Source organism: Phoca vitulina, unplaced genomic scaffold (assembly GCF_004348235.1).
Source record: "Phoca vitulina isolate PV1807 unplaced genomic scaffold, GSC_HSeal_1.0 scaffold26, whole genome shotgun sequence".
Lineage (NCBI taxonomy): Eukaryota > Metazoa > Chordata > Mammalia > Carnivora > Phocidae > Phoca > Phoca vitulina.
The window spans coordinates 21,166,919-21,179,588 of record NW_022589729.1 but is presented as its reverse complement, the minus strand read 5'-3'; the positions used below and the strand labels follow the sequence as shown (position 1 = coordinate 21,179,588).

The 12,670-nt window shown below is 43.7% G+C and overlaps 1 protein-coding gene across 2 annotated transcripts in view; it reads right to left on the bottom strand.

The window, feature by feature from the left end:
• KDM5B (lysine demethylase 5B) overlaps positions 1 to 12,131 on the bottom strand; it is an 80,509-nt gene extending 68,378 nt beyond the window's left edge. For both annotated transcript variants that reach the window (XM_032422111.1, XM_032422110.1), the window contains exon 1: positions 11,764 to 12,131. In XM_032422111.1, the coding sequence (XP_032278002.1) occupies positions 11,764 to 11,967 (204 nt within the window). In that variant the 5' untranslated portion in view covers positions 11,968 to 12,131. The remainder of the gene's footprint in view (positions 1 to 11,763) is intronic.
• Between the last annotated feature and the right edge of the window lie 539 nt (positions 12,132 to 12,670).

Below are 12,670 nucleotides of genomic sequence, written 5' to 3'. Positions count from 1 at the left end.
ATGGTGAGAAGGAAGCTAGGGAAAACCACTCTTCTTCCCAAAAAGCCTGTGAGGGGAGATGAGAAGTGGCTAATGTGTGGGATTTATTAAGGGAGCCACTGTGTATAAGAAGGAAGAACAGTGAACTTGGAAATAAAACCATGTTTGAAATTCTCTAATCTGTCCTTTAAAAGCTGTGTCACCTTAGGGGGCGCGCCTGGGTGGCTCAGTCCATCGACCATCTGACTCTTGATTTCGGCTTAGGTCATGTTCTCAGGGTCTTGAGATTGAGCCCAGCATTGGGCTCGACGCTCAGCTGGGAATCTGCTGAGTTTCTCCCTCGCCCTCTGCCCCTACCCCACTTGCACATGCTCACTCTCTCTCAAATAAATAAATCTTAAAAAAAAAAAAAAAGCTTTGTCACCTTAGACAAGTCACTTAACTTCTCTCAGCAGTTTCCTTATCTATAAAACTGTCATACCTTAGCAGCAAGAACTAAGTAACAAAAATGTTTTTTGCTGAGCCCATCAGAAAAAAAAGGGTAGCTGATACCAGAATAGAAAATGTATAAGCAAAAGAATACAAATAGATATTAAAACAATAACAAATAATAAAAGACTCATAATTTTCCATCAACTGTCTCATGTAATCACAACTGTATTGTTACTATGGACATATGAGGTAATATAAATAGTGGTTAAGTGCACTAACTCTAGGTTCCAATCCTTACTCCACCACATAATAGGTGACTTTGAGCAAGTTTACCCACCTCTTTTAGGCCTCACTATGTAAAGCAGGGCCAGCATTATCCCCATGTTATAGGCAAGTTTAATGGAATAAAAAACTCTGAAAATAGTCATGACCCTTTTAAAGCTAACACCTCAAGGATAACACATAAACAATAGAACACACACCAGAAGGCAAATGTTTTGATTCCTACTCTAGTATTCTTTCCATGAATCTGTTCTCTTCAAGTTTTCATTTCCTAGCTAACTAATGCCAACCTCCAAAAAAAAATTACCTTGGATCTTAAGTCAAATTCTAAACTCAGTTCCTCTCAAAAAAATCTTGATAGGCAATTATTATATAAGTCAAAGATATATTTTATAAATGGAAGAGGAGAAAAGCCACAAGATCAGCAGTGAAAAAAAAGTGGTGAGAGAAAGGAACCCAGTAGAATGGACTGCCATGAAGTCCAATTTTTAAAAACCCTAAACCCACACCCTACACAAATCCCTGAAGCCAACCTCCTGCTGGAAAATCTGGTGGCTTTTCTCAATTTATCCAAAATACATCATACCACTGGATAAGAGCCTCTCTGAGAGAAGAAAAAGCTTGAAATACTTAAAATTTTACAAAATGGAAATTATACTCCTAAGACTCTCTTCGTAGACCTCTCTCATCTCCACTCCCTGTCCCACAACTAAGATACCATAATACAAATCCTAAGAGATACTGCTCTCCCCATCTCTTCCCTCCAAGTTAAAGACTAGCAAAGATGAGACATTACCATCTGGTTTAAATATCACCAAATGATGAGCTGGTACAACCACACAGAAAATTGGGAGGATCTTGCCTTAAAGACCTTGTAACTGCATGGGTTTGATAAGGATTTGTTCTTTGTTTCTGGAGCGATGAGATTAGAGTAAAATGGTAACGTTTCAGTATCTAGTCTAGAGTATGTATGCCACATACGAATATGTGCTTAATAAAAGCTCTAACCAAGTGTTCAACACACACTAAGTTTTCGACTTTACTTCTCTGAACATTATAATCTGGTCAAGCCAGTGAGATGGCAAGAATTAGCACAGGAATGCACAAAAATCTGCCTAAGGTCACATAAAGAGCATAGCTCGGAAGAGAAATCTTAGGCGAGGTACATGCTCCCAACTAAAATACTCAACATTTAAGACTTAAAAGTTCTTTATACACCATTGGAGAGTGTTTTTAATACATCTAGAAAGCAATACTGAGTAAACTGCTTGATTCAAGATAAAAAAAAAAAACAAAAAAAAAAACAGGGGCACCTGGGTGGTGCAGTCCGTTGAGCCTCCGACTCTTGCTTTAGGCTCAGGTGGTGACCTCAGGGTCATGGGATCGAGCCCCGCAAGTGGCTCCACACTCAGCACAGTGTACACTCAGTGCAGAGTCTGCTTGAGATTTTCTCTCCCTGTCCCTCTGCCCCTCCCACACTTGTGCTCTCTCTCTCTTAAAACAAACAACAACAACAACAAAAAACCCACTAGTGGAAACAGTACATATGGGTCTATGTAAGAGGCAATGTTTTTTGCTTTTTTAAGGACTTTATTTATTTGACAGAGAGAGAGAGACAGTGAGAGAGGGAACATAGCAGGGGGAGTGGGAGAGGGAGAAGCAGGCTTCCTGCTGAGCAGGGAGCCCGATGAGGGGCTCGATCCCAGGACCCTGGGATCATGACCTGAGCTGAAGGCAGACGCTTAACGACAGAGCCACCCAGGTGCCCCTGTAAGAGGCAATGCTATGAGGTCATATAACAAGATATATTTGGACAAAAAACTGGGGAATTCAGGTTTGTATGGGAGTTCTCATCAGCTTTATTATTATTTTTTTTAAGTTTGCCTAATTGTTACTAAAGAATAACATACTATCTGGCTCTGTCCTGAGGATCAAAATAAACATTATCCCTGCCACCTTTTACTTTTCTCCCCACTTTACAAGAAGAATTGTGGAATATTATATTAAAGGCTCAATCTACTGACTCAATATACTAACTCAATTTCCTACCTAGCAAGAATTGGGGTTATTCAAATTGTTAGGTAAGATATAATGCCCTCCATGTGCAGGGCTTCAACAGCATCACAGCCATTTCATACTAGGAGAAATTTAAGTAATTCCAAACATTTCTTTTTTTTTTTTTTTTTTTAAAGATTTTATTTATTTATTCATGAGAGACAGAGAGAGAGAGAGGCAGAGGGAGAAGCAGGCTCCCAAGGAGCAGGGAGCCTGATGCGGGACTCGATCCCAGGACCCTGGGATCATGACCTGAGCCGAAGGCAGACACTCAACCATCTGAGCCACCCAGGCGCCCAATTTCAAACATTTCTTAACACAAAGCTCACCTAATACAAACTCTTGCCTGAATAGGCACACTACACAAGACACACATAACATATGCACCTGCAAATTTTCTGAAATAGTTTATAACAGCTCTACTTGAAAAAAGATTTTAATCTCACTAATTTTTTATATAATTTTTAAAAATATCTAGGAATAGACAAGCTTCATCTAGACCAACAGAAGAATTACATTCTGTATATTGTAGTTCTGATGCTGAGCTTTTGACTTTTCAAGTTTCACTTTTTAAAAATCCCCTCACTGTAGGGGAAAAGGGGGGATACATATTTGGCACTAACCCTTGTCTCACTAAATCTGTCCCCAGACTCTTCTTAGCAGTGAACAAATAAAGCTTTAGGATTTAAGCTCCTTGCAATCCATCAATTAATTAATCTGGACAGCAGCCCTAGGTCAGTGTCAGATCCCCTTATAGCAGATGAGAAGGCATACATTGGAGAAAAATGACATTGTCCAAGGTCATGACAAAATTAGACTCAGAACTCTACCCACTTACGCTCTAAAATCTAGAAACACCCGACTCCTTCCTTTTACATAATAAAGGAACAGACTTTAGGGGTGCCTGGGTGGCTCAGCTGGTTAAGTGTATGCCTTCAGTTCGGGTCATGGTCCTGGAGTCCTGGGATCAAGCCCCACTTGGGCTCCTTGCTCAGTGGGGAGTCTGCTTCTCCCTCTCCCTCTACTCCTCCCCGCTGCTCGTGCTCTCTCTCACTCACTCTCTCTTTCAAATAAAATCTTTAAAAAAAATAAAGGAACAGACTTTTAAAAAATAATCCACATACACTCCCCTTGATAAAGCTTATTTTTATTTATTTTTATTATTTTTTTTTATTATTTTTAATATTTTATTTATTTATTTGAGAGAGAGAGAATGAGAGAGAGCGAGTACATGAGAGGGGGGAGGGTCAGAGGGAGAAGCAGACTCCCTGCCGAGCAGGGAGCCCGATGCGGGACTCGATCCAGGGACTCCAGGATCATGACCTGAGCCGAAGGCAGTCGCTTAACCAACTGAGCCACCCAGGCGCCCTATTTTTATTTATTTTTAAAGATTTTATTTATTTATTTGACAGAGAGAGACACAGCGAGAGGGAACACAAGCAGTAGGAGTGGGAGAGGGAGAAGCAGGCTCCCTGCAGAGTAGGGAGTCCCACGCAGGGCTCGATCCCAGGACCCCAAAATCATGACCTGAGCCAAAGGCAGACGCCTAACGACTGAGCCACCCAGGCACCCCGTTAAAGCTTATTTCTACCCATGCAAAATATTCCTTAAATTTTACATCTATTGTAAAATAACACATTACCAAGTGAAATGGAATCAACCCGTTCTAAAAAACCATTCATTATGTGATCTTCTGCCTGGTGTTTCACTAGTTTCCTATCTGAGAAATTAAGTTATTCTTTTGGTGGGGAAAGCAATTAGATTTTAAGGGGTTATTGACAAAATATTTTTCAATGACCTGATTTTTAAACTGCTCTTTTTAAACTTTTGACACGACAGAAATGTTTATCAGCAATTCTGATGAAACAGAAACTGCACCATCAAGGCAAAGGCCAAACTACCACTCTTCACAGAAAAGTGAACCTAACAACCTAACCAACAACTCATTAGACCCCTTTGATTCTCATTTCCTTAAAACTCCTTTTCTAGAAGGAATTTCAGATTCTCTTCCCCTACAGCAATTGTAATTGGTGCAAATAGTACTTTAACATGCCTATCCCAAGCCATGTTACAAGGAAGGAGCTATACCGCCACAGTTGGCCCCCCAAGGGAGAGAACAGTTGAGATAGCCTGGCAGACAGGGAAATGGACAAAGAGAGTATGGAATGATGCTTGCAGAGAATACCCTCCAACCACCACCACCAAACTTCCGGGTGCCAAGAGTTGGCCTGAAGACGGTCAAATTTCTGCACAGTTGCCAGTAATGTGTAATAAAGCAACAAAGCCACTGATTAAAATTGAGAAATACAGGGGTGCCTGCTGGCTCAGTCAGGGGAGCGTGAGAGTCTTGATCTCTGGGCTGTAGGTTCGAGTCCTACATTGGATACAGAGATTACTTAAAAATAAAATCTTAAAAATGAGAAATACAATCCCCATTCTAATTGGGTAAAGTGACCATCACTCACTAAAGGCTAGATAGAAATCCCATTCCTAACTGCACAAATGTCACTCACACCCTTTAGAAGACAAAAGCTAAGCAAAACTGTTCTCTACAACTGAAGGTCACTAGCTTACTCTCAATCCCAACACTGCTAATCTGCTTTCTGCTCCTCTATATCCAGGAAAATAGCTAAAGGGACTACATTCTCTATGCTTTTGTGTATGCTTAAGTATTTTCATAATAAAAAAATTTTACTTTACACACTGGAAGTGACAGCCCTGGCAGAGCAAAGTAATCTTTCTGTCCAGAAAGAAAGTTTACATGATAAAAAAAGAAGAAAAAAAAAAAAAAGATAAACAGATGGGATGACTCTAGATCATGTCTAAAGGTATAAGGCAATGATAGACACTTTAAGAGGAATGGTCTACAATGAAAGATCTGAATGTTTAAAAAAAAAAAAAAGGATTTATAAGAATGCATTTAGTCAAATTCCACATCTTTGTTCCAAACATCAAACATTATGGAACAGAAATGTCTCAGTGCCCCGGCAGCAGATTTTCCTCATTAGTCTGGTTCATAAACTTGGGGGTTATAAAAAACACATTCACCATAGAAATCATCTAATAGTTAATGACATAAAAAGCAGCATTTTCGGAAGAATTTTTAGAGGTGTACGAAGGTAGCATCTCATTTAATTTTTTTCTTTAATCCCATGCTAAGACACAGCAGTTAACAAAAAAGTCCTTGTTATGCTGCATACAATTCTCATGTCTCAAACAAGTTTCTCACAAATTAGATTTTAAAAATCCAGTTATAAGTTTCTCAAACTTTTTTTTTTTTTTTTTTAAGATTTTATTTATTTATTTGAGAGAGAGAGAATGAGAGAGAGCATGAGAGGGAGGAGGGTCAGAGGGAGAAGCAGACTCCCTGCCGAGCAGGGAGCCCAATGTGGGACTCGATCCCGGGACTCCAGGATCATGACCTGAGCCGAAGGCAGTTGCCCAACCAACTGAGCCACCCAGGCGCCCTCAAACTTTATTTTTTTTAAAGATTTTATTTATTGGGGCGCCTGGGTGGCTCAGTTGTTAGGCATCTGCCTTCGGCTCAGGTTATGATCTCAGGGTCCTGGGTTCGAGCCCCACACTGGGCTCCCTGTTTGGCGGTAAACCTGCTTCTCCCTCTCCCACTCCCCCTGCTTGTGTTCCCGCTCTCGCTGTGTCTCTCTCTCTGTCAAATAAATAAATAAAATCTTTATTTATTTGACAGAGAGAGGGCACAAGCAGGGGGAGCAGCAAAGGGAGAGAGGGAAGCAGGCTCCCTGATGTGGGCCTCCATCCCAGGACCTGAGATCATGACCTGAGCCGAAGACAACTGCTTAGCCAACTGAGCCACCCAGGCGCCCCTCTCAAACTTTAATATAAAGCAAAATAGAAGAAGCCCAAGTGTTAATGGCTTTCCCAAAGTACCATTCTACCCACCCACTTACCCCAAAGGGACTCATCAGTTTGCCTCTGGTGATGCCTCTTCAAGTGACCCAAACTTAAAATTTCAGAATGGAAAGTACAGACAACCCTTTAATTCCCAACATTTATTCCACTTAATTTTTTTTTTTTTTTTGAGGTTGGCAAAAAAAAAAAAGTTTTTTTGAGGTTGTTCTGCACTTAAAACAGGTGTATTAGCATAATCTCCAGAGAATATCTAATTCTCTCAGCAAGGAAAAATCACCACTAACTCAACACAAATCAAGCTCAAAGGTCTGTACAATGAGTAAAGCAAGGATATTCTAGGTTCCTGGTTTTTTAAACTTATATACGGCCTTTGGAAAGAGGTACACAAGTAGGCTTCCTGGAACCTAAATCCAGGAACCTAATTAGCACTTTCACTTGGCGGGGGGGGGGCATGAGTTCTCTCTTTATCCTTTTCTATAGCCAAACTTTAATGTGGTCCAATTAAGACAAGAAGTTACAAAAGTCTAGAAAAATACCCATTTACAGCACATAAACCAGACTCAATTTTTTTTTTTTTATCCAACAGTTTATAATGATATTTTTTTCCCTTCTAAAAGAAAATTCTCTCACTGGAAGATTTCTATCTGCATATTAAAGTCTCCTAAACATCCTGAACTTTGTTGTTGTCCCCCAAATTAAGCAAATAAGTTCTGCTGATCTATCAAACATAAATACTCTTAAATTTAGGCCAACACATTATAAAGAAAATTAAGTACCTTAGAGACAAAGATTGAAATTGAGGGCTAATAAATTTTCCCTAATTTTTTCTTATCAGTATATCTCAATAATGAAAGAATTCAAATCCCAGCTTTAACACAACATTAACACTTTCCAAAGGCAATTCTCAATTCATTTTACTCTTTAAAGAGGTTTAGGTTGCATGTTAAAAAACAAATCCTATAATCACTGGTAGGGAAATTTTTCCAGTGGGGGTATGAATCTTAAGCTGAGCTGCCTCATGTATTTATAATATCACTCACATTCTATTCTAAAAGCCTATTAATTTTGTTGATTAGTTCACTAGAAGTTACAACTAGGTGGATAGGTTCAGCTCCCCATGTGACCAATTTACAATTTACCACTGGCAAAGTCAAATTCAGCTAAACACCCATTCAAGAACTAGTAACAAATGAAGTTTGTTTTTATGTTAAGGCAGACACTTTCAAACTATAACTGTAGGACTTAATCCAGTCTCCTACTAAGTGAGGAAAAAAAAGTTTTCCTTCCGACCAGGATAGTCCTAAATTTGTCTTAAAAGTGGGTACAGGGTTTCTTTTGGGAGTGATGAAAATGTTCTAACATTGATTGTGGTGATGGTTTTACAGCTCTGAAACTACTTAAAACTACTATGCGTAACATTTTAAATTGATGAATTATATGGTATATGAATTATATCTCAATAAAGCTGTTATTTTTTTTAAAGTAATTATAAGTTCTTCTTTCACTCAAGGACGTTTCTATTAATAAGCCTTTTCTCCAAATGGTAAGGGGTCTAAGGTGGCTAAAGAATCACAACCGGAGAAAAATTCCGAGACACCAAAGGAACTGCGAAAACAAGAGAGAGAGTTAGGCCAAAGTCAATCAAACCTAAAATTAGGGAGATTGATAGGCTGGAATGAGAGTAAATGAGCTCCATATCATTAACACCTCTAACCATACAAAGAAATGTGTATTTAAGTTCCTCCCTGTTCCTAATGGTAGAACCAGCAGGCTCACTCAAAGATGCTGACTGTATTAAAACACTTGGAAGTTTTACACTTTACCTATAAAGATGAAGGAATCAAACTAATGACCCACAGGAAGTTAAAGTTGAAAAAATGTGTCTATTGTGCCATCTGGGGTTTGATTTAAATCCCTGATTTTTGGACACTGCCAAAGAAATATGTGGAATCTGCCTATCTATGGCCAAATGTTAGACATCTGAGGGCAACAAAAAAAGTTATAAAAGCCATCAAATATATTCCAATCAAACTTGGGAGACTCAAAAAAGTATTCACTGAGCAGCCAACTATTTTTTGCCTAATAATTACACTCCTAAAATTAATCACTTCCAAATACCACAAAGCAACATGGAAAATGCGTCCTTAAAAAGACATCTAAGTACATCAAGAAGGAAATGAAAATGTGCATTTTAAACGTAGCAAAACCAGAAGTCAGATTAATTGTAAATTTAAAAAAATTTAAATCCCAGGAAATAAGCCTGGTTATCCTACATACTTGATATAATTTGAAAAAGATTTATTTCCCTCTTTAAAACTCAGGATTTAACAGTTTTCTTAATTTATTACCTTTTATCACATTTACCTTACTATAATTTCACAAATTTCTGTGAACCCCAAGTTTTCAGAAGCAAAACAGTTTAGGACCCTCACAGAAAGCAGCTATAAACTGAAACTATGTAAGTAACATTAATTAAAGATACAAAAGGAAACAGAAATGCTTTATAATTCTTCCCCTAATCTCCCAGCGACAAATACCAACAGACCCAATCTCTATTTTAATACAGCCTCTTGTATTCCAAAAAATTAGAGAACAAAAATCATCTAGAAACACAGGCATTATATAGCTATACTATGGACAATATTTCATACCTCTTGGGTTTTTTGTTGCTTTATTTCAACTATATGAAACCACTTGTTCACAGCTTCTAAAACAGAACAGTTTCTAAAACAAAGACTGTTTACATCCCTTAAGATACCTTTGTTCCAACAAGACCCTTCTTCAAGAGCTACAACTTATGGAAAGATTTCCCTTTTTGTGGTTATATCAACAACAAACTCTTTCCATTTGGCACAAGAGTTTGTTAAACAAAGGATGAAGAAAGCCCCCCTCACACAAAGAAGGTCTCCAAAACAGAGCATTGGTTATGTTTGTAGATTATCCTCTTTAACACCCTTTCTCAGGCTGTAGAATGTACTACTCTCTCAATACAAAATGGTGGCCATCATGTCTGTCTGGCATTCAGAATGGGAAAAGGCAATATGATCACACATTTTGCAACACTTACCATTAATATCCTAGCCAAGATGAAGAAATGGGTAGCCAAACCTAACCAGAGCCAACACTATCTTTCTGGGAAAGGGCCCTATAAAAGGCACAGAATAATAAAGGGTTTACCCCAGCCCTGGTATACCACAATACCAACATGGAGGACAACTCTCACTCCCAGGAACCCGACTCCACACATTTTGATTACCAAGAACTTAATCAAGTTGCCTAATTTCTGAATAAAATCTCATTTATGCAAATGAACAATACTCACATTCACCCTTCCTGGCATTTGACATAAAACTAAACTGCTAAATGTTTGAAGCATGATCTATTCTTCCAAGAATTAAAACCTTAGCTCTAATAAGCTCCGGCTACAACTTCTGCAGGCCTCTTTGCACTCTAGAAGAAATGTACTTCCCTTAAGCAACAAGAATCAACCTTATCCACTTTTTGAAAGAAATGATTCTATTTTCAAACATTTCCCCCATACTAGCTGACCAGTTATTTTCTGAAGCATAGGTTTCATCTCCATCTTCAAACTTGTCCAAGAAAAACCAAAATGTGGTGTCTGTGTTTTAATTTTGGGGGGAAAGAGATGAGAGACCGGAGAAAGAAGACATATAGAGAGATCTCCCTCAAAACTCTTTTCCAAACCAGAATGATTACACACAGAACCCCTGCAACTCCAAATGTCATTACAAAGAGCAAGCTTAAGAAAGAAAGGGATTGGGGGGGGGGGGGGATCTTCCCCCAACGGGGGGGGGGGTGGGGGTGGGGGGGGGGGCGAGGAGGACAGTGGGGAGAAGATTCTTAAACTGTAGGAAAAGCAGTTAAACGTCCTTCCCAACGGTCCCAGCCCGTCCAACCGTCCTTTAGGCCAACTCGGACTCGGACCATCCGCAAGGTGGGCAAAAAAACAGGGGTGTAGGCGCGCACCCAGTTCCGGGTGGGGGTGGGGGTGGGGGACAGGGAAGGGCTGGCCGGGCTCTGCTCAGCGAACGTTGGAGCCGTTAGGGATGACTTCAGCAACACCCCACCCCTCACACACACACACACGCAGCCCCCAGGCCCGAGGCGCTTTTACACACGGCTCGGAGGGCTGAAGTGGGGCTGCATTTCAGCCTCCGCGGGTTGGGGGGCGCGGGAAGTGCGCGTGAAGCCTTCGGAGGTCTTCTAGTCTGACAAGTCCCCCTACTGCACGGCCTCGCCCCCACCCCACCAACACAGCCCAGACCTCCCCGGGGAGCCGAGCGGCCGGGCCCCAAGTCGGGTGTGCGCGCGGCCGGGCGCGCGGGCGGGCACCGGGCCCTCCACAGCCGGTCCTGCCCCCCACCGCCCCCAAGCGCCCCCACACACACTTACGCCCCCCACAACACCACCTCGGCTCCGGGGCCGGCCCCGCGGCTCCTCCCCGCCCCCCGGCAGCGCTGGACGCCCCCTCCTCGAGCCCGGCCCGGGAGACAGCAGGAGGCCCGGGGCCCGGGGGGCAGGGGGGTGTCCCCGCCTGCAGGGTGGGGCGCCCAGGTGAGGGCCGCTCCGGGCCGACGCCGCCACCACACAAAGGACCAGGGGCTCCCGCCGCCATATTGAAAACTTTCCTCCGCGCACGACAACTCGCAAGTCCCCCACCCCCACCCAGCACACACCCCCGCACCCCGGGGAAGGAGGCGAGCCCCAGCCCGCGGAGCCGCGCCGAGCCCGGCGCCCGCCCTCCTCGCCCGCGACGCCGCCGGCCTCCGGCAGGAAGCACTCCCGCGCCCACCCCGGCCGCCACTCCATCCGGAACCGAACCCGAACCCCGGGCCGGGCCGCACACCGGTCCGCCCAGGCCGCGCGTCGCCCGGGCCCTCGGGGTGGCACCACCGAAGCGCCCGCTCTCCCACGCTCATCTCCCACCCTGGAAAAGCCCCGTCCTCCTCCCCCGGCCTCAACTCCGACCCTGGGGCAGCCCCAAACTTGACGCGGCCTCCGGGGCGACCCCGCTCCCCGCCCCCCGTGCTTCGGGCCTCCCCAACCCGCGAGTCCTCTCTCCCTCCCCCAGCCGCGAGCAGGATCCGGGGTGCCGGCGTGACTCACCGGCGGCGGCCGCACCTTACAGATCCCAGTCTGCTCGGCTATGGGCCGGATCTTGTGGATGAAAGCGAAGGGGTCCGCGAACTCTTCCCAGCTGGGCTCAAAGACCGGGCACTCGGGGGGAGGCAGGAACTCGCCCAGGGGGCCCGGGCCCCCGAGAGGCAGCGCCGGGCGCGGGCCCGGGGACAGCGCGGTGGCCGGCTCCATCACCGCGGGTCGGGGACGGGCGAGGACGGGGTGGGCTCCGGGACCGCGGCGGCGGGCTGCGCTGGGTCCGAGACGTGTGCAGACGCGGATCTGGCGACAGCAAGTCCGACTTGTACTAGCAACGGCAGCACCTTGGGCTTTTTCAGCCTTCCTCCGACGACGTCTTGCCGCTAACCCACGCCGTGCGCCTCCGCCGCCACGGCGAGGAAAAAGAGTCCCACCCCCACCCCCACTCACCCCCCGCGCCAAGCTCTCGGCCCCGCCCCCGAATCGGGCGGGGCCGGGGCCTTCAGCCTGAGGATGGAGTTGATCCTTACGGTCCAGTTGAGCCAATATTTATTGACCATTTACTACGTGCCAGAGTCCCTTCCCTCAAGAAGTTAATACTCTGGTGGAGAAGATCAGACACATGAATGGACTATTTCAATCATGTCAGTACACTGTGGTGGATGCCATGATAGAAGTACATACACTTAGTAAAACCTGGGGAGGGGCAGAAGGTATTTGGCATAATGGAGAAGGATTTTCTAGGTAGGGGGAACGGTTTGAGAGTAAGAACAAAATGGAGGTGAGAAAACAATAGTTACAATGTTAATAATAAGCCAACACTTGAGGACTTGCATATCCTGGGCACTGTTCTAAGTGCTTTGCATGATTAATCATTTAATCTACACAACAACCCTCTGAGGCTGATACTCTTATT